We start from the raw sequence: 22,107 nt of genomic DNA on the forward strand, positions 1-22,107 counted from the left end.
AATATTATTTGGGCAGGGTGTGATGGTAATATTTGGCCACTGTACAGCAGTATTATTTGGGCTTGGTGTGACGGTTCTATTTGATTACTGTACAGCGGTATTATTTGGTTAGGGTGTGATGGTTCTATTTGATCACTGTACAGCGGTATTATTTGGGCAGGGTGTGATGGTTCTATTTGATCACTGTACAGCAGTATTATTTGGGCAGGGTGTGATGGTAATATTTGGCCACTGTACAGCAGTATTATTTGGGCTTGGTGTGACGGTTCTATTTGATTACTGTACAGCGGTATTATTTGGTTAGGGTGTGATGGTTCTATTTGATCACTGTACAGCGGTATTATTTGGGCAGGGTGTGATGGTTCCATTTGATCACTGTACAGCGGTATTATTTGGGCAGGGTGTGATGGTTCTATTGGATCACTGTACAGCGGTATTATTTGGGCAGGGTGTGATGGTTCTATTTGATCACTGTACAGCGGTATTATTTGGGCAGAGTATGATGGTAATATTTGGCCACTGTACAGCAGTATTATTTGGTCAGGGTGTGACAGTTCTATTTGATCACTGTACAGCGGTATTATTTGGGCAGGGTGTGATGGTTCTATTTGATCACTGTACAGCGGTATTATTTGGGCAGAGTATGATGGTAATATTTGGCCACTGTACAGCAGTATTATTTGGTCAGGGTGTGACGGTTCTATTTGATCACTGTACAGCGGTATTATTTGGGCAGGGTGTGACGGTTCTATTTGATCACTGTACAGCGGTATTATTTGGTCAGGGTGTGATGGCTCTATTGGATCACTGTACAGCAGTATTATTTGAATATACACAAAAAGGCTCACTGGTGGGTAAGACACAATAACCCAATATCGCTATATAGGGCACAGAAATGTACTGCAACCCCGGGCGTCACTCCACCATACAACCAGAACAATCCACCAACAGAATGGATACACAACAAAAACTATGGGTATAAAGTCTGAATAATATCAAAATTTATTTACCATGATGCATAACATAACATGATTAACAATAAAATATTACATAAAAATTGTATATATACTTTTAAAATAACCACACAATAATAAAATTACATGTAAAAAATGACCCACATGAATGATTTACCAGATTGCGAGTGTTTAGAAAGTGTCTACTACAGTGTCAGGGATGTAAACATAGCCACCATATTAGTAAAAGGACTATATAATTATCCACAGACAATATAAAATCTCCATAGTATTTACCAGTCACCCATGTTCACTATGTGGGTCACAACTGTCCCTACGATCGTTTCGCCAACCCCGGCTTCCTCACTTTCTAAACACTCGCAATCTGGTAAATCATTCATGTGGGTCATTTTTTACATGTAATTTTATTATTGTGTGGTTATTTTAAAAGTATATATACAATTTTTATGTAATATTTTATTGTTAATCATGTTATGTTATGCATCATGGTAAATAAATTTTGATATTATTCAGACTTTATACCCATAGTTTTTGTTGTGTATCCAGCAGTATTATTTGGTCACTGTATAGCGGTAGGATTTAATAGAGCAGTACTATTTGGTCACTGTATGGCGGTAAGATTTAATCACTGTACAGCAGTATTATTTGGTCACTATATTGCGGCATTGTGTTTATTCTCTGTGGATAATTCTAAGTCTGAAGCATATAAATAGTACTTGTCGTGTATTTCTGTAACAGTCATTTGACCTCAGAGACCATTTCAAGGCTCCGTCATACCGGGCGGATGCACTAAGGTATTGTCTGGCCTCTTAGAGGACAAGCCAGAGAGATTGTAGATCATGTAGATGAGGTGGAAGTCCTCGGGACCGCTCTGTATTCTCCTTCTATATACTGTAATGGCCTCTCCGATACTTCAGGTTATTTTTAAGCACTGGCATTTAATAGTAATAGATAGCGTCCTGAACCCCGGGGCAGCTCTCCAGACAGATAGCAGCATTGTAGTTTGGGGAGATGTACTGAGGATGGGTCTATTGTATGTGGTGTTTTGTATATTGTGTATATAAATTAGTATTATTATTATTTGTTACAGTATAAGTAGTATTGTGTATGCTGTATGCATTACTGATGATCGTTGAGCAGGTGCCCTGAGGTGGTGTATGGTATATATACATGATGGATATATAACATGGATGGTGTATGGTATATATACATGATAAATATATAACATGGATGGTGTATGGTATATATACATGATGGATATATAACATGGATGGTGTATGGTATATATACATGAAAGATTATATAACATGGATGGTGTATGGTATATATACATGATGGATATATAACATGGATGGTGTATGGTATATATACATGATGGATATATAACATGGATGGTGTATGGTATATATACATGAAAGATTATATAACATGGATGGTGTATGGTATATATACATGATGGATATATAACATGGATGGTGTATGGTATATATACATGATGGATATATAACATGGATGGTGTATGGTATATATACATGAAAGATTATATAACATGGATGGTGTATGGTATATATACATGATGGATATATAACATGGATGGTGTATGGTATATATGCATGAAAGATTATATAATATGGATGGTGTATGGTATATATACATGATGGATATATAACATGGATGGTGTATGGTATATATACATGAAAGATTATATAATATGGATGGTGTATGGTATATATACATGATGGCCATATAATATGGATAGTGTATGGTATATATACATGATGGCTGTATAAGATGGATGGTGTATAGTATATATATATATATATATACATGATGGATATATAACATGGATGGTGTATAGTATATACACATGATGGATATATAACATGGATGGTGTATGGTATATATACATGACTGATCACCCTCGATAAAGCTAATACGCGAAATGCGCGTCGGGTGAGTGGTATGGTGGTCATTGCACTAAGGACAACTTCTATGGGTAGTATTTATGGTTAAGGATATTGGTTTTGTATTTGTATTTGTTTTGCATATCACTTCATATAACATTACTTAGCTACTGTATATGCCCAATGCCCAGTGCTCTGTCTATGTAGATTAATAACACCATTTACTTTATACATTTTTCTATTGTGGATATTTATTATCTACTACCACCAATTTCTGGGGATCTGTTCATGTATCAGCTCCTATACTGTTTTTAAAGTATTTTGTATATTATTTTTCTACATATATGTGAATAAAAGATAAATTATATATTTTCCTACATTTGGTCCTGCATTTGTTTTTTGGTGGTATCATTCCACCATCTTTTTGGTTTGATATATACATGATGGATATATAACATGGATGGTGTATGGTATATATACATGATGGATATAGAACATGGATGGTGTATGGTATATATACATGATGGATATTAATAGGCAATCCTTTGATTGACAAAGTAGAACATGATGTGGAATGGCCATTGGCCGGGTCTGTGTTCCGGTATCTTGTGTTTTATGCTGTATTTCTGAATAGGGAACATAACATGATTGTCATTATCAAAAGAGCCTTATTGTACTGCCTATATATGTCCATATTCCCATATAACTGAGCGACTCCTGACATACTGAGCCCCCAGGTACATGGGATCCTACAACAGGCACTGACAATACAGTATACATGACCGTCCGGGTGCTATTATTGTATGTATAAGGGTTTTATTCAGTCCAGGTATAGCGGTATTATACAGTCACTGTATGGCGGTACTATTCAGTCTAGGTATAGCGGTATTATACAGTCACTGTATGGCGGTATTATTCATTCATGGTGTAGTGGTATTATACAGTCACTGTATGGCGGCACTAATTGTATAGCGGTATTATACAGTTATTGTATGGTGGTATTTTTCATTCATGGTATAGTGGTATTACAGTCACTGTATGGCGGCATTATTAATTCATGGTATAGTGGTATTACAGTCACTGTATGGCGGTATTATTAATTCATGGTATAGTGGTATTATTCAGTCATTGTATGGTGGTATTTTTCATTCACGGTATAGTGGTATTACACTGTATGGCGGTATTATTAATGCATGGTATAGTAGTATTATACAGCCACTGTATGGTGGTACTATTCATATTGTACATGGTATACTGCTATTATACAGTCACTGCTTGCGGTATTATTTTGTTTTAGTATTATATTGTAGTATTATTCATTCACAATATGGTGGTATTATTCACTGTATTGTAGCATTATTTAGTAGCAATAAGGTGTACTTAGTCGCTGTATGGTGGTATTCAGTCACAATACTGAAGTATAGTGGTATTCGTCGCTATATGGTGGTATAAGTCTCTGTTTTATGCTGTTATTCATTCACTGTATAGTGGTAATAATAAGTTATGGTATGGAGATATCCTGTGGTCACCTGTATGGTGGTAGTTGTTTTTTTTTGTAGTGACAGTATGGTGGCATCATTTAGTCACTGTATGATGGTATTATTCAGTCACCATATGCCAACATTATTTTATCACAGGATGGTAGTATTTTATTGCTCACATTATATTGGTGTTTTTGGTTAAAGGAGAAGTCCAGTGAACATTTTTATTTAAGTTATAGAAATCCCCAATATACACTTATTACGGGAAATGCACATAGAGTGCTTTTTTCTATGCACTTACTACTGCATCAAGGCTTCACTTCCTGGATAACATGGTGATGTCACTTCCTGGATAAAATGGTGATGTCACTTCCTGGATAACATGGTGATGTCACTTCCTGGATAACATGGTGATGTCACTTCCTGGATAACATGGTGGTGTTACTTCCTGGATAACATGGTGATGTCACTTCCTGGATAACATGGTGATGTCACTTCCTGGATAAAATGGTGATGTCACTTTCTGGATAACATGGTGATGTCACTTCCTGGATAACATGGTGATGTCACTCCCAGAGCTGTGCGGGCTGTGGCTGCTGGAGAGGATGATGGGAGGGGGACACTGAGGGACACAGGGCACTGGAGGACACTGAGCTTCCCTCTGCCATCATCCTCTCCAGCATCCATAGTCCGCACAGCTCTGGGAGTCGGGTCGTGACATCGCCATTTTATCCAGGAAGTTACATCACCATGTTATCCAGGAAGTGACATCACCATTTTATCCAGGAAGTGACATCACCATGTTATCCAGGAAGTGACATCACCATGTTATCCAGGAAGTGACATCACCATGTTATCCAGGAAGTGACATCACCATGTTATCCAGGAAGTGACATCACCATGTTATCCAGGAAGTGAAGCCTTGATGCAGTAGTAAGTGCAGGGAGAAAAACACTTTATGTGCATTTCCCATAATAAATGTACAGTATGTTGGTGTTTTGCATAACTTTTGGGGGGCAATAAAATACTTTAATAAAAAAAAAATTTTTTAATTTTGCCAGACTTCTCCTTTAACATATAGTGGATTAATTTAGTCATGACAGGGTGGTATTACTTAGTTACTGAAACTTGACACGATTTGGTCACTGTGCTGTAGCATTATTTAAAGGGGTATTCTAGGATAAAACAAACTCGCCTCCTATCTAGAGATCAAGGAACAAGTAAGAGATCGCGGGGGGGTCCCACCTCCGTACCTCCCTGTAATCTCCATATCAGCTAGCGGATCTATTCATTCAAGTTAGTCTTATCTTGGAGTACCCCTTTAATCACTGTATGGCAGTATTATTTTCAGATACCAAAAACATAGTATCCTATTATGTACAAAGCTGCATTAGTTTTCAAAATGAACAGAAAGTTATACATAACAGGATACAGAATGGTGACACAGCATGAGTGATGTAAGACAACATTTACTTCCTTTAAAGGGAATTTCGTGAATAAAAATCTTTTGTAATGTTATATAACTTTGTAAAGATACTGTAAACATTTTCACATTAGTGGCAGCAAAAAGGGGCAACACCTCCCCTCTGCTGCCACCACTCACTGTGTTGGCAACTGCAAGGATGCTCAGGCCTGGTTCTAGAACAGTTACATATCACTATTACTGCTACATGCAAATAGCCTTCCCTGAATACATGTTACCATTAGAATAGACATTACACTGGGGGAAGCTGTCTGTGTCAGTAGTGCTGCAGCCTCCCCTGATGTCTATATAATACATGTTACCATTAGAATAGACATTACACTAGGGAAAGCCGTCTGTGTCACTAGTGCTGCAGCCTCCCCTGATGTCTATATAATACATGTTACCATTACAACAGAAATGACACTGGGGGAAGCTGTCTGTGTCAGTAGTGCTGCAGCCTCCCCTGATGTCTATATAATACATGTTACCATTACAACAGAAATGACACTGGGGGAAGCTGTCTGTGTCACTAGTGCTGCAGGAATAGCAGGTTGTAGTAGAGTAAGCAGTGATTGACACTCATCACCACTCGCTCTGCTACACTGTGCTGTGGTTGCAGCGCTACTGACAGCTTCTTCAACTGTGATGTCTATTGTGTAACTGTGCTGGGACCAGGGCTTCAGTAGCCCTGCAGTTCCCTACACACTAGTGACAGCAGAAGGAACTTGATGTCCCTAACTTGTGCCAATAAAGAAATTATATATATATATATATGCATTTGCTTTAATAAAGCCATAGTAAGTAAATATAACTTATAATTATTATTTTTTTTGCTAGAATACCCCATTAAAAAATGTCTGATATTAAAGTGTATCAGCAATGTTATATGAAAAATTGAAAAATATGATTATAGTGCAGCACTGTGAACAATAATAATCTAAATTAATTTTAAAACCGGCATCTAAAGCAATCATTATGTACTGTGCATTGGGAGATGATGACACCTCCTGCTTTGCCTCCATGTAGTCATTGGGAGACCTGGTCTCATTTGATGCTATGGATCTGATTCTCACACTGGCTACAGGTGCCATGTATGATGGGACAGGAGTTATGAGCAGCTACCAGCAGGAACGCTTGATTCGCACAGGGATTTTGACATCAAATTTAACTTGTTTATTAATGATATTGAGATTGGAATTAACAGCAATGTTTCTATCTTTGCAGATGACACCAAGCTTTGTAGTACAGTACAGTCTATGGAGGATGTGCAGATGTTACAGGATGACTTAGACACACTGAGTGTTTGGGCGTCCACTTGGCAAATGAGGTTCAATGTGGATAAATGTAAAGTTATGCACCTGGGTACTAATAACCCGCATGCATCACATGTCCTGGGGGGAGTTACTCTGGGAGAGTCACTGATGGAGAAGGATCTGGGTGTACTTGTAGATAATAGACTACAGAACAGCACACAATGTCAGTCAGTGGCTTCTAAGGCCAGCAGGATATTGTCATGCATTAAAACAGGCCTGGACTCTCGGGACAGGGATATAATATTACCGCTTTATAAAGCTTTGGTGCGGCCCCATCTGGAGTATGCCGTCCAGTTTTGGAACCCGATTCATAAAAAGGACGTTCTAGAGCTGGAGAGGGTACAAAGACGGGCAACTAAACTAATAAGGGGAATGGAGCATCTTAGTTATGAGGAGAGATTAAAGGAATTACATTTGTTTAGTCTGGAGAAGAGACTTTTAAGGGGAGATATGATTAACTTATTTAAATATATAAATGGCCCCTACAAGAAATATGGGGAAAAGATGTTCCAGGTAAAACCCCCTCAAAGGACAAGAGGGCACTGCCTCCGCCTGGAGAAAAAAGGTTCAATCTCCGGAGGCGACAAGCCTTCTTTACCATGAGAACTGTGAATCTGTGGAACAGTCTACCACAGGATCTGGTCACAGCAAAAACAGTAGAGGGCTTCAAAACCGGCCTAGACAAGTTCTTAGAGCAAAATAATATAAATGCATATGTATAGAACCTATCACCCCTCCCCCTTCCCTGTATCCATCCCCTCCTTTGTTGAACTTGATGGACATGTGTCTTTTATCAACCATATTAACTATGTAACTATGTAATTGAAAATTAAAGTAATTTAGAAAAATGATTATTGTGCATAGTCTTGCACTATAATCATTTTTCATATACAGGTAAACCTTAAAGGAGTTTTCTACATTAAAAAAAAAACTATGGATCACTGAATACTGAACGGGCTGCAGGGCATGGAGCATGCTCGAGATTTGCTCATGTCTAGTGCCAGGGCCTTATAAAACATCTGAGCAGTGGGTGCCAGTATTGGGCCCCTGGCAATCTAATATTGATTCAGAAAATACGCAATCAATTTAACCCCTTTAAAGCTGATGTGACATTGAAGATTTGTCAGTGCAGGGTCATATAACAGAGGACTGTGCGTATGTCGGGTGACCGAGCCATTTGTCGCCCACTGTGTCGCCAGCTGTTCCTGTATTTACACCGTAAACAGGTGACTTGACATAAACCTTTAAGATCCGTTCCGGTGGATTACCAGGCAATTAGCACATGTAATTAAGTGCAAGGAGTCAGCAAATACGGCTGGGGGTATGAAGGGGGGGGGGGGATACCAGGAACAAAGGCGGCAGCTGGGGGGGCCGGAATCAGCCTAATATCCTGGTGTCATGCCCTCCTCCATGTCTATGTGCTTCTCTCGCATGGCGATGTATGTGAAAGGTTGTACTCTAAGACTTTGTTATATACTGAGTCCTAAATCATCAGCAAACATGAAGGCACGGCGCTCAGCAGTTCTGCCTTTTGCAATTGCTTAGTGAGTGTTGACATTGCGAGTGGTGTAACGGATGCCTCATATTATATCATTGCAGCACAACCCTCTCCTATACAGCTAAGAACTGCAATCCCCAGATACTGCTAGGGTAGTGATCGTCCATACCACTCATTCAGGGCTATAGGAGCGCTCAGTGAATTCATGGTGCACTCATTCAATAAGAATAGTCACAGAAATTATCCACTGTATGTGAATGGGGTTGCAGCAGATTTGCATGAGTTAAAGGGATAGTTCACAAAAAAAATTATCTTTCAAATCAACGGATGCCAGAAAGTACCAGAGATTTCTAATATACGTCTATTTAAAAATCTCCTGTCTTCCCATACTTATCAGCTGCTGTATGTCATGCAGGAAGTGATGTATTCTTTCCAGTCTGCTGCCACCTCTGTCTATGTCAGGAACTGTCCAGAGCAGCAGCAAATACCCATAGAAAACCTCTCCTGCTCTGGACAGTTCCTGACATGGACAGAGGTGGCAGCAGAGAGCAGTGTGTCAGACTGGAAAGAATACACCACTTCCTGCAGGACATACAGCAGCTGATAAGTACTGGAAGATTACAAATCTCTGGCATCAGTTGATTTGAAAGAAGACATTTAGTCCTTGTCGTTTCTATAAGAAATATGTGATGTGGGATGGCGGTGAGGATGTGTGCAGGAACGCTCCATTGCAGGGTTGCAACAGATTTGCATGCATTACCCCATTGCAATGCAATACACTTAATCCTTATCAGAAATAATGATATGGGATGGCAGTAAAATTATGCAAAGAAATTTCCCATTGAGTGTGAATGGAGTGTATTATTATTATTATTGTGTAAGCCCTTGCACACGCAGAGTGTGAACAGGGTCCGCAGCTTTACCTTGTTCGAGCCGAAAAAGTCTTTTCTCCAACTTCTCCATGTCGTTGAGCATGAGAACCCGAACCTGCCTAGTGGACTGCATGGTGGCTTCCTGGCTGGGCAGCTGGGACATAGAAATATACCGCACCCCTGTAATAGAAAAGAAATATATAAAATATACTGCACCCCTGTAATAGAACAGGAAAGGAATACATCAGCTGGCAATGGAGAAAAGGGACAGCAACCCCATCCCGGTGACTGTGCACTTACATGGCTCCAACCTGTCAGAGCAATGAAGAAGACTGGCAGGAGGAGGACAGAGGGGAAGGTGTGCGACCAGGCACTGGCACACTGTGCACAGGACACACAGGGAGCTGACACCATGCTGGCATGCAAACAATCCTTGTTATCCAGCAAACAATCTAAATATATATGCAACTCACCTCCGCGTCACGTACTCCCCCTTCAAAGACCCTCTAAATGTCCCTGAGGCTCGGACAGAATTCAGGACGTGCTGAGAGCAATAGAGTCAGGACAGTGCAAAGAGCAGGGACCTCCCAGTGTCCTCACACATCTCTCCTCCTCCTCCTCTGTGCCCAGTAACAGCAGACATCAGGGCCCCGGCCCTCCCTCCTGGCTGCTGGGAGAGTCCACAGCACAGTGCTGCCATAGAGCGTACACAGAGCTCACACCTCCCAGGGCATTCATTGTATACAGCCCCAGTGCATTCACTATGTACAGTCCTGGTGCAGTCACCGTATACAGCCCCAGTGCATTCACTATGTACAGTCCTGGTGCAGTCACCGTATACAGCCCCAGTGCATTCACTATATGTACAGTCCTGGTGCAGTCACTGTATACAGCCCCAGTGCATTCACTATATACTGTACTGCCCCAGTGCATTCATTGTATACTATTACAGTGCATTTACTATATACAGTACCTGTGCACTCAATGTATACAGTGCTAATACGATGTGAGATGCTGATCTTAATCCTCATAAAAAGCATGGTTATCAGTGCAGGGTGTCAGTGCAGGGTCTCAGTGCAGGATGTCAGTGCAGGGTGTCAGTGCAGGGCGTCAGTGCAGGATGTCAGTGCAGGATGTCAGTGCAGGCGGTGTCAGTGCAGGGTGTAAGTGTAGGGTATCAGTGCAGGTGGTGTCAGTGCTGGCTATCAGTGCAGGGTCTCAGTGCAGGATGTCAGTGCAGGGTGTTAGTGCAGGGTGTCAGTGCAGGATGTCAGTGCAGGATGTCAGTGCAGGGTGTCAGAGCAGGCGGTGTCAGTGCAGGGTGTAAGTGTAGGGTGTCAGTACAGGCGGTGTCAGTGCAGGGTCTCAGTGCAGGATGTCAGTGCAGGGTGTCTATGCAGGCTATCAGTGCAGGGTCTTAGTGATGGCTAACAGTGCAGGGTGTCAGTGCAGGATGTCAGTGCAGGCGGTGTCAGTGCAGGGTCTCAGTGCTGGCTACCAGTGCAGGCTGTCTATGCTGGCTTTCAGGGCAGGGTCTTGGTGCAGGATGTCAGTGCAGGGTCTTAGTGCAGGCTATCAGTGCAGGGTCTCAGTGCAGGCTATCAGTGCAGGGTCTCAGTGCTGGCTACCAGTGCAGGCTGTCTATGCAGGCTATCAGGGCAGGGTCTCGGTGCAGGATGTCAGTGCAGGGTGTCAGTGCAGGTTGTCAGTGCAGGGTCTCAGTGATGGCTATCAGTGCAGGATGTCAGTGCAGGGTGTCAGTGCAGGCTATCAGTGCAGGGTGTCAGTGATGGCTATCAGTGCAGGGTGTCAGTGCAGGCTATCAGTGCAGGCTGAACAACCAGATCAATCCGCATTCAGTAAGAGGCAATAATCAATCTGTGTAAACAGGGGAATGTGCTGTGGACAATAATGTAAGTCAATGGCCGTGTGCGCGATCATTTCCCCTCACTCCCCATAACCGGGCTTTGTAACCGCCTCTTGCATCGAGTGCCGATTATTAGTGCCCCCCCCCCCAGCAAACAGCTGATTTTGCTAAATAAAGCTGCAGCCAATGGGCCGCACCATGGAATACATAGTATTAGGCCCCATTCACATCTGGTTTCTGCCATCACAATACCAGGTAGGCTGACATACACTGCGGCGCACTCACTGCATCCATTCAGTCTACAGGCAGTGTTACTTCTGGTTTACGCTAATGGACGAGTGGGATCAACAATGTCAATTTTGCACATGATATGAAATATGTTTCTGCTTTTTTTTTACAAGCAGATCTTCTTCTTTGTCTCCAGACACATTTGCCATCTCGCCCATGACGCTGCAGCTCGGTGCTTTATAGAGATGGCAGAAGCCGAGATCTTTCTTCTTGTTCCTAACATGCACCCGGTGAAATCCCAGAGAGCCCTTTATGAAGTGGAATAAATATAACCAAGACGTATGCCAGGGACACACACCCACTGGGCTCAGCACCAAGAAGACAATCAAACATTGACTTTTTGCCTCTGGTAGTTTTTAGATTGTTCTGATATTTTCTCAGCTGAGCCAACTATGTAGAATGAGTCAGGGCATGGATACAGAAGATATTCACAGCTCATTGTCTAGGTCTCTAAAAGCAGTATATATGTATACCATAGCTTTATATACACTAGCCAGACCACTGCTTTTAGAGCAGAGCTGTGACTGGTAACCTAGATTAGAGTCCTACAAGAATAACCATGTTGATTGAGATGGGACTTTCCCTGTACGAGTTGGAGCCCATGACTCTGGTCCATATAGTGTAGCCGCCTCCATACACCAGCTGGGTCTCCTCAATGAGAACCACTACACTCTGCTCCCCCTCAGCTGGGCCTAAAGCTAAAATTTCCCAAAGTGCAAGGTATCATGGAGGCTCCGATAACAGACCTGTATAGTAACATAGTGTAAGAGCTGACCAAGAGGATGGAACCTAACCCATCACAACAAGGGTCCGGCAGCTGTATGCGGGGGGCTCATGATACCAGGGGTAGGGAACCTCAGCTCTCCAGCTGGTGCAAAACTACAACTCCCATCATGCCTGGACAGCCAAAGCTTTAGCTGCAACAGCTGGAGAGACAAGGTTCCCTACCCCTGCTTTATAGCAAATTGGGAAAATTATTTACTTTGTGTATCTTTAACACAGTTATATTACGTCATAACACAACTTTATTAAAGAAAAAATTATTATGATTTTTCTTTTATTGAGTGGCAGCAGTAAGGCCTTATACATGATGCTGGACGTTCACCGAGTCCACCGGGCAGCTTCACACTCCTAACCTCCATGGATTACTGTGCGGTGGACTTGCTGAACGTCCAGCGTTATGAATCATTATGATGCCGGGAGCACCCAAAGTGTTTGAATCTTCGCAAGACTGTACTGACATGGGTATAAACAGAGCATTTAAAGAACAACTCTGGCCAAAATGTATTTTTTACTATGTTATTCCATAAGGAAAGTTATACAAATTCCTAATATACACTTATTATGGGAAATGCACATATACTGCTATTTTCCTCAATTTAGTAGATCAGGCAGGCTTCAATTTTGCTAAAAAAAACAGTGACGTCACGAATCAGATCAGGGCTAGGTGTAATTCCAATGAAGCGTCAAGCAGGGAGCACAATATATAGAGAAATTACAATTGTAATTTCGGTACGGGATGCAATCATCCATAGCAGCTTGTGCACTCACCGGGTGGCAGGAAGAGGCTCACCGGCACCCATCCATTCCACACCGGCTCCCCTAGCCCCCAAGGACCCCCCACACCTGTCCATCCTGCCGGCTGCACTGCCCTAGCCACCCCCACCCCCCCACCCCTAGCCTCTTCCTGCCACTTGATGAGTGCACAAGCTGCTATGGATGACTGCAACCCCTGCTGAAATTACAATGTAAGTTCTCCATGTACTGCTCCCCCTGCTGGACGCTTCATTGGAATTACACCTAGCCCTGATCTGATTCGTGATGTCACTTTTTTTTAGCAAAATTGAAGTCTACCTGATCTACTAAATTGTGGAAAATAGCAGTATATGTGCAATTCCCATAATAAGTGTATATTAGGAATATGTCTAACTTTCCTTATGTAATAACCTATTAAAAAATACTTTGAGCCGAACCTCTCCTTTAACCCTTTAAGGACTAGGCCCATTTTCGTTTTTACGTTTTCGGTTTTTCCTCCTTGTGTTTAAAAGGTCATAGCACTTGCATTTTTCCACCTAGAAACCCACATGACCCCGTATTTTTTGCGTCACTAATTGTACTTTGCAATTACAGGCTGAATTTTTGCATAAAGTACACTGCGAAACCAGAAAAAAATTCAAAGTGTGGTGAAATTGAAAAAAAAAAAGCATTTCTTTTATTTGGGGGAAATGTGTTTTTACGCCATTCGCCCTGGGGTAAAACTGACTTGTTATGCATGTTCCTCAAGTTGTTACGATTAAAACGATATATAACATGTATAACTTATATTGTATCTGATGGCCTGTAAAAAATTCAAACCGTTGTTAACCAATATACGTTCCTTAAAATCGCTCCATTCCCAGGCTTATAGCGCTTTTATCCTTTGGTCTATGGGGCTGTGCGAGGTGTCATTTTTTGCGCCATGATGTGATCTTTCTATCGGTACCTTGATTGCCCATATACGTCTTTTTGATCGCTTTTTATTCAATTTTTTCTGGATTTGATGCGACCAAAAATGCGCAATTTTGCACTTTGGGATTTTTTTGCGCTGACGCCGTTTACCGTACGAGATCAGGAATGTGATTAATTAATAGTTTGGGCGATTACGCACGCGGCGATACCAAACATGTTTATTTATTTATTTGTTTACTTTTATTTAAAACCTGGGAAAAGGGGGGTGATTCAGACTTTTATTAGGGGAGGGGGCTTTTTACTATAAACAACACTTTTTTTTTTTTTTTTTTACACATATACTAGAAGCCCCCCTGGGGGACTTCTAGTATATACACTTGGATCTCTCATTGAGATCTCTGCAGCATAGATATGCTGCAGAGATCCATGAGATCGGCACTCGTTTGCTTTCGGCTGCTGCAGCCGAAAACGAACGAGTGCCGAGCCGAGGACGGCGCCATCTTGGACGCGTCCCCGGCCGGCATCAGTAACGGAGATCGCTCCTCCGGGACAAGGTCCCGGAGGAGCGATCTCCCCCACTAGACCCCAGGGAAACGTTGCCTCCGGTAATCGGAGGCAGCTGTCAACTTTGACAGCTGCCTCCGATTAGCTAATTACCGGGCACGGCGATCAGACCGTGCCCGCTAATAGCAGTGGTCCCGGGCTACTCGCGGCACCCGGGATCGCGGCACTTCAAAGCGGGGCCGCCGCGCGGCCCCGCTTTGAAGTGCAAGTGAGGACATATGACGTAGGGGTACGTCATATGTCCTTAAGAGGTTAAAGTGGTACATTGGTGAAAATCTTTTTCTTTCAAATCAACTGGTTTCAGAATCTTATACAGATTTGTAATTCCCTTCTATTTAAAAATCTCCAGTCTTCCAGTACTTATCAGCTGCTGTATGTCCTGCAGGAAGTGGTGTTTTCTTCCCAGTCGCTGCCACCTCTGTCCATGTCAGGAACTGTCCAGAGCAGGAGAGGTTTTCTATGGGGATTTACTACTACTGAGGAGAAATATTTTGCTAGAGTTCCCCTTTAATATCCCGGATAGCTCCTTTGACCTGTACCACATATACGTATTATTATAAGCAGGTTCCGTTCCCCTCCGGCCGTACATACATGATCGGCCTCTTGTGGTGTCATTCTGTGCCTCTTCTGATGTGTCTTTAAAATTTAATGCAATGCATTTGCTGCCAGCCAGAGGGGGGGGACCCCGCAGGGACATGTCCTCATATAGTACAGGCAGCAGCTTCTATACCAGAGCTACATGATGTTATTTGGTGCTATCAGGAACACCGGCCATACACCATTCCTCAGCTGCCACAGTAGCAGGGCAGCTCCCTCTAGTTCATGTACATGATACCACGGGGCACTGATACAAGGCGATGACGCCGATCCCAGCCACACTGCGTCTGACTAGTTGGCAGATAGATGTAATGCAAGGCTTTGGCTACATGCTGGACACAGATGGGCTGTGCAGACACTCTGTCTAGCAGATACAGAGGAATCAAAGTGATGGTGGCCTGGGAGGTGGTCCAGCTTCTGACAGGAGTGGGGACATCTATGTCTCTGATCTTAAAGGTATACTCCAATCTCAGCTACAGTATATAGTTATACTACTAGCACTAAGTTAAAGGGGTTGGCCACTTTATAGTAAAATTGCTCAATGTACAGTATTAGTAAGTGTAGTCACTGTATATACTGACAGCAGCTCCCTGTGTACTCACTGTATATACTGACAGCAGCTCCCTGTGTACCTCATGGAGCTAATATCAGACTCCCCTCCTCCAGGCTGTGCTGCCCTGCTCTGTGGTGTTTTGGTCCATAAGATTCCTTACATGGAGGAGCATGTGACCAGGCCCCGCCCCCCAGTGTCCACCACACAGCCTGTATATGTCTATGGAGAACACAGTGGACAGGGCATGGTCACATGCTCCTCCATGTCGGCCATTTTGTGGACTGAAACAAAACAGAGCAGGGCACCCCAGCCTGGTGAAGGGGAGTCTGATTTTAGCTCTATGAGGTACACAGGGAGCGGCTGTCAGTATATACAGTGAGTACACTTACCAGTGGCGGATTAAATGTACTCTGGGCCCCGGGCTGTCCACCCAACCTGGGCCCCCCCCCCAGTCAATAAACATATCGCCACCTCACCTGGTCCCCTGATGTTGCCCCCCCCCAAGGTCACAGCAGCACAGAGGATGTCAGGAGAGGAGGGTGCTGATCTTATAGGAGAGGACCGAGCAGCACAGAGGATGTCAGGAGAGGAGGGTGCTAATCCTATAGGAGATAGTCCCCCTTTATAGATGGTCTCCCTCTTTCCCCCCTTATAGATGGTCCCCCTCTTTCCCCCCTCTTATAGATGGTCCCCCTCTTTCCCCCCTTATAGATGGTCCCCCTCTTTCCCCCCTTATAGATGGTCCCCCTCTTCCCCCCTTATAGATGGTCCCCCTCTTATAGATGGCCCCCCTCTATAGATGGTCCCCCTCTTTCCCCCCTTATAGATGGTCCCCCTCTTTCCCCCCTTATAGATGGTCCCCCTCTTTCCCTCTTTATAGCTGGTCCCCCTCTTTCCCCCTCTATAGATGGTCCCCCTCTTTCCCCCTCTATAGATGGTCCCCCTCTTTCCCCCTCTATAGATGGTCCCCCTCTTCCCTCTCCCCCCTTATAGCTGGTCTCCCTCTTTCCCCCCCTTATAGCTGGTCCCCCTTTCCCCCCTTATAGCTGGTCCTCCTTTCCCCCCTTATAGCTGGTCCCCCTCTTCCCTCTCCCCCCTTATAGCTGGTCCCCCTCTTCCCTCTCCCCCCTTATAGCTGGTCCCCCTCTTCCCTCTCCCCCCTTATAGCTGGTCCCCCTCTTCCCTCTCCCCCCTTATAGCTGGTCCTCCTTTCCCTCCTTATAGATGGTCCCCCTCTTTCCCCCCTTATAGCTGGTCCCCCTCTTTCCTCCCTTATAGCTGGTCCTCCTTTCCCCCCTTATAGCTGGTCCCCCTCTTCCCTCTCCCCCCTTATAGCTGGTCCCCCTCTTCCCTTTCCCCCCTTATAGATGGTCCCCCTCTTCCCTCTCCCCCCTTATAGATGGTCCTCCTTTCCCCCCTTATAGCTGGTCCTCCTTTCCCCCTTATAGCTGGTCCCCCTCTTCCCTCTCCCCCCTTATAGATGGTCCCCCTCTTCCCTCTCCCCCCTTATAGCTGGTCCCCCTCTTCCCTTTCCCCCCTTATAGATGGTCCCCCTCTTCCCTCTCCCCCCTTATAGATGGTCCTCCTTTCCCCCCTTATAGATGGTCCCCCTCTTTCCCCCATTATAGATGGTCCCCCTCTTTCCCCCCTTATAGATGGCCCCCCTCTTTCCCTCCTTATAGATGGCCCCCCTCTTTCCCCCCTTATAGATGGTCCCCCTCTTCCCCCCTTATAGATGGTCCCCCTCTTCCCCCCTTATAGATGGCCCCCCTCTTTCCCCCCTTATAGATGGTCCCCCTCTTCCCCCCTCTATAGATGGTCCCCCTCTTTCCCCCTTATGGATGGTCCCCCTCTTTCCCCCTTATGGATAGTCCCCCTCTCCCCCCTCCCTTATAGATGGTCCCCCTCTCCCCCCTCCCTTTATAGATGGTCCCCCTCTTCCCCCCCCCTTTATAGCTGCCCCCCCTTTATAGATGCCCCCCAGTGAGTAAATAACACAAAAATAACAAAATACAACTCACCTACCCTGCGTTCCCCCGTCGATCCTCTCTCCGGCTGCCTCCGTCTGATGCGCGGCTGCCGGGGGTGTCCGGTCCTCTCCCCGACAGCGCGTGCATCACACAGCTCCTAGTGCCGCCTGGGCCCTGACTTCCGGTACGTGCGCTCCCAGTACCGGAAGTCAGGGCCCCAGGCGGCACTAGGAGCTGTGTGATGCACGCGCTGCCGGGGAGAGGACCGGACACCCCCGGCAGCCGCGCATCAGACGGAGGCAGCCGGAGACTCTTGTGACCGCAAGCGAAACAATGCTTGCGGTCACAAAAGTGCAGTGACGAGGGGGCCTCCCGGGCGGTATTATAATGTGGGCGGCAAGGCATGGGCCCCCCCGGAGCCTCGGGCCCCGGGCTGCCGCCCAAACCGCCTACATTATAATCCGCCATTGACACTTACTAATACTTTGTACTGACCTATTTTACTATAAAGTGGCCAACCCCTTTAAATATTTTGGTAGATACAATCATTTAGCAAACTTGTCTCCTGATATGCTGCTCCTGTTGACAGCTTGTTGTCTAGGTTACCAACCACAGCTCTGGCGGCCTGGCTGGTGTATATATAGCTATGGTATACATATTTATACATATTATACAGTATATGTACACTATGGGGGAGATTTATCAAACATGGTGTTAAGTGAAACTGGCTCAGTCGCCCCTAGCAACCAATCAGATTCCACCTTTCATCCCTCACAGACTCTTTGGAAAATGAAAGGTGGAATCTGATTGGTTGCTAGGGGCAACTGAGGCAGTCTCACTTTACACATGTTTGATAAATCTCCCCCTATTTCTGTACATATACATAATAGCTTTATACACCCAAGCCAGACCCCTGCTTTTAGAGCAGAGTGGTGCTCGGTAACCTAGACATTGAGCTGTCCACAATGGGAAGGAAAAAGCAGCATATTAGGAGAAAGAGACAAGTTGTCACAGATAGAAAATGGGACACATGCAAAGTACCACACGCACATATATTGAAAGAAGGTTGGACCTCCATTGGCTTTAGAAGCTACAGGAATTCATCATGGCATAGACCCCACAAGGTGATGGATAGGAATACTGGCCCATACAGATGGGATAGCTTCTCACAATGGCCTCATTTTCATGGAGGTCCTGACAAGGTCCTGACGTGTGGATAATAAATTGTCCTGCTCACTGTCTCCATCTGCCCTAGGGGAAACTTAGAGTCCTATTACACAGGCCGACTACGGCCCGATCATTTTAGTAGACGAGCGCCGATCTGCCAGATCACCGCTATTTTACTGGACCTATTAGACAACCCGATAATTGGGCGGTAAGGGCTGCATGGACATCGTTAGCAATGTCCATGCAGCCCTTGCCCAAACACCTGATCCCTTACCTCTCCTCGCTCGCGGTCTTCTCTCCTGTGATCTGCAGCTTCCCAGTCCTGGCGGCAGCAGCAGCGTCTGAGTGGCCTGTCAGCTGACATTCCGCTCAGCCAATCATATGCCGCAGTGGTCCTGTCCTGTGATTGGCTCAGACGCTGCTGTTGCCGGGATCGGGAAGCTGTGGAGCACAGGAGAGAAGACCACGAGCGGGGAGAGGTAAGGTGTCAGGTGTTGGGGCACTTGTCAGCCGTCGGCCGCACATCACTCAGCGATTCTAGGTCGAAACCTAAACCAATGATCAGCCGATGATCGTTTCATCGGCTGATCGTTGTCTCTATTACACATAGGGTCCATTTACACAGAAAGATTATCTGACAGATTATCTGCCAAAGATTTAAAGCCAAAGCCAGAAACAAACTATAAACAGATATCAGGTTATAAAGAAAAGCCTGAGATTTTTCCTCTTTTCAAATCCATTCCTGGCTTCGGCTTCAAATCTTTGGCAGATAACCTGTCATATAATCTCTCTGTGTACATGAACCCTAAGCCATAATCGTCTGAATCGGCCTAATTCGGACGATTATTGCTCCGTGTAGTAGGGCCCTTTGTCAACCATATTGCTTAGATAAACTCTACTGTCCAAACGTCCATCCATGGTTATCAGAGGAGGCATGGTACCCAAAGAAAACAATCCCCATTCCATTACACCTCCTCTACCAGCCTGACCTGTTCACACCTGACAGAGGGGGCTCATTTTTCTCCATGGTGCCCCAGAGATCTGGATCCATCTGACCGGCCATGTTTCTCCACAGAGATCTGGATCCGTCCAACCAGCCATGTTTCTCCACAGAGATCTGGATCCATCTGACCGGCCATGTTTCTCCACAGAGATCTGGATCCATCTGACCGGCCATGTTTCTCCACAGAGATCTGGATCCATCTGACCGGCCATGTTTCTCCACAGAGATCTGGATCCATCTGACCGGCCATGTTTCTCCACAGAGATCTGGATCCATCTGACCGGCCATGTTTCTCCACAGAGATCTGGATCCATCTGACCGGCCATGTTTCTCCACAGAGATCTGGATCCATCTGACCGGCCATGTTCTTCCACAGAGATCTGGATCCATCTGACCGGCCATGTTCTTCCACAGAGATCTGGATCCATCTGGCTCTGATGGTCATAATCTCTCTGATGTGCTCTTATATCTCATCTGTGCTAAGAAGTGGTGAGTTGTGGGTGTAGACATGTTAGTCGGTCATCGGTGTTGTATTTGGATGCATCAGAACGATTCCCGTCATCCTCCTCTGACTCCTTATGGCTATGAGTTGCTTCCATTCACAGGATCCCCTTTCTCCGGATGTTCTTACTTGATGGCACCATTCTCCGTATACTCTTCACGCCTTTACATGAGAAAACCTCATAAGGTTGGAACTTGGCAGTGACATCCTGGCTCCGGGTAGCCTGCCCCGATAACCAGGCCTCAAGTTGCTCATCATTATATTTTCTCATCTAATGTGGATTCACACAAATGATTTACAGAAAACTGATCACTGAATTTTATGCAGCACTCTGGGGTCAGGGTTCTGATCTCCATGCAGAGAAGCCACCAGGCCATTCAGTGAGTGTGGCTGGCCAATTCTTCCATATTCATCGGCTCTGGGAATATTGAGCACTAATGGCTAACAATCACTAGTACTTGAGGATCCCCAATAACTGTGGCCGGTACCCAGACTTCAGGCTACCCAAAGCGACCACCAGATGCCTTCTAAGCAATAGGACATGATGACCACCGGGGCTATAGTAAATTTAGCCTACCCCAAAATACTACCAATAGTTATGTATGGAGAATTCATTGCTGTGTGCTTTTTATATGCACCTGAAAACATTCAAACTCAATGGGAAGAGGGTCCGTATACTATTGCCCATATAGTATATACTGTAATAATAATTATTATTGACTGTAATATATTGTTAATATTTATTAGATATTTTAGTTGCCCCCACATGGGATTTAGGAAGCATATGTATCCTTGTGCAGATATATGGCCCATATCCAGTAAAGACTACACTAATGACAATTATTATCGATGTGCTCTGGTGCCCCCTAGAGGAAAAAGTGTCTCCCGTTCCTGCATTTAAAAAACACTCTTTTACTTCAGGAAAAAAACAAAAACGCAGCTTCACCAATCAACACAGATTATGGCTATGTTCACACAGCGTAAAAGTACAGCCGTTGTTGCCATCGGCAACAACGGCCGTACTTTGTACGGTGTGGAACACTGCCTATTCTGCCATGGGATGCCGGCTGGATCGTATACACACCGTATGCGCTCCGGCTGGGATCCCATACTGGGCCGCAAACAACTGACATGTCAGTTTTCTGCGGCCGCAATTCAGACCTGTCAGTTCACACAATGAAGCGAGCGGCAACGGCCGCTTGCTTCATTGTGAGCTGCAAGGAATTCTGATGCGGGCGCGTGCTGATGCGTCTGCATTAGAACACTGCAGCCAAAAAGATCATCCAGCCAGTACTACAGTACCGGCCGGGATTATCTGGCAGAGACCGGCGGTTCTGTGACCCGGACGGTCTTTCATGTAGTGTGAACATAGCCTATAAGTGATGTTTTGATATGGGCACTGATACTGTTATATGTGCAGGCTGGCTATGGGGAGTATATATAGGCAGATAGTGTTATGCCTGTGGCCTACTGACCTGGGGATACAGAAGTGTCCTGGGAAGTTTGTTATAGAAGAAGTCCGGTGAGTTTTAAAATTTCCCAGCAGGCTAGGCAGGGGGGAACATAATAAACAAGTGTTATTTACCTCTCCCGTGCCCCCAATGTGCCGCATCACAGGCTCCAGGATCCTCGCCAGAACTC

General features: G+C 44.8%; 1 protein-coding gene across 4 annotated transcripts in view; it reads right to left on the bottom strand.

Moving 5' to 3' along the window:
* Positions 1–22,107, bottom strand: part of AGL (amylo-alpha-1,6-glucosidase and 4-alpha-glucanotransferase) — an 82,473-nt gene that overhangs the window by 46,961 nt on the left and 13,405 nt on the right. For 2 of the 4 annotated variants that reach the window (XM_069967563.1, XM_069967566.1), the window contains exons 1-2: positions 9,981–10,087; positions 9,559–9,687 (exon numbers count right to left, since the gene is read on the bottom strand). In XM_069967563.1, the coding sequence (XP_069823664.1) occupies positions 9,559–9,670 (112 nt within the window). In that variant the 5' untranslated portion in view covers positions 9,671–9,687; positions 9,981–10,087. Of the gene's footprint in view, positions 1–9,558; positions 9,688–9,807; positions 9,888–9,980; positions 10,088–22,107 lie in introns of those variants that run through there. The other 2 variants (XM_069967565.1, XM_069967564.1) reach the window with 2 other exon arrangements.

This window comes from Dendropsophus ebraccatus, chromosome 4 (genome assembly GCF_027789765.1).
Source record: "Dendropsophus ebraccatus isolate aDenEbr1 chromosome 4, aDenEbr1.pat, whole genome shotgun sequence".
Taxonomy (NCBI): Eukaryota; Metazoa; Chordata; class Amphibia; order Anura; family Hylidae; genus Dendropsophus; species Dendropsophus ebraccatus.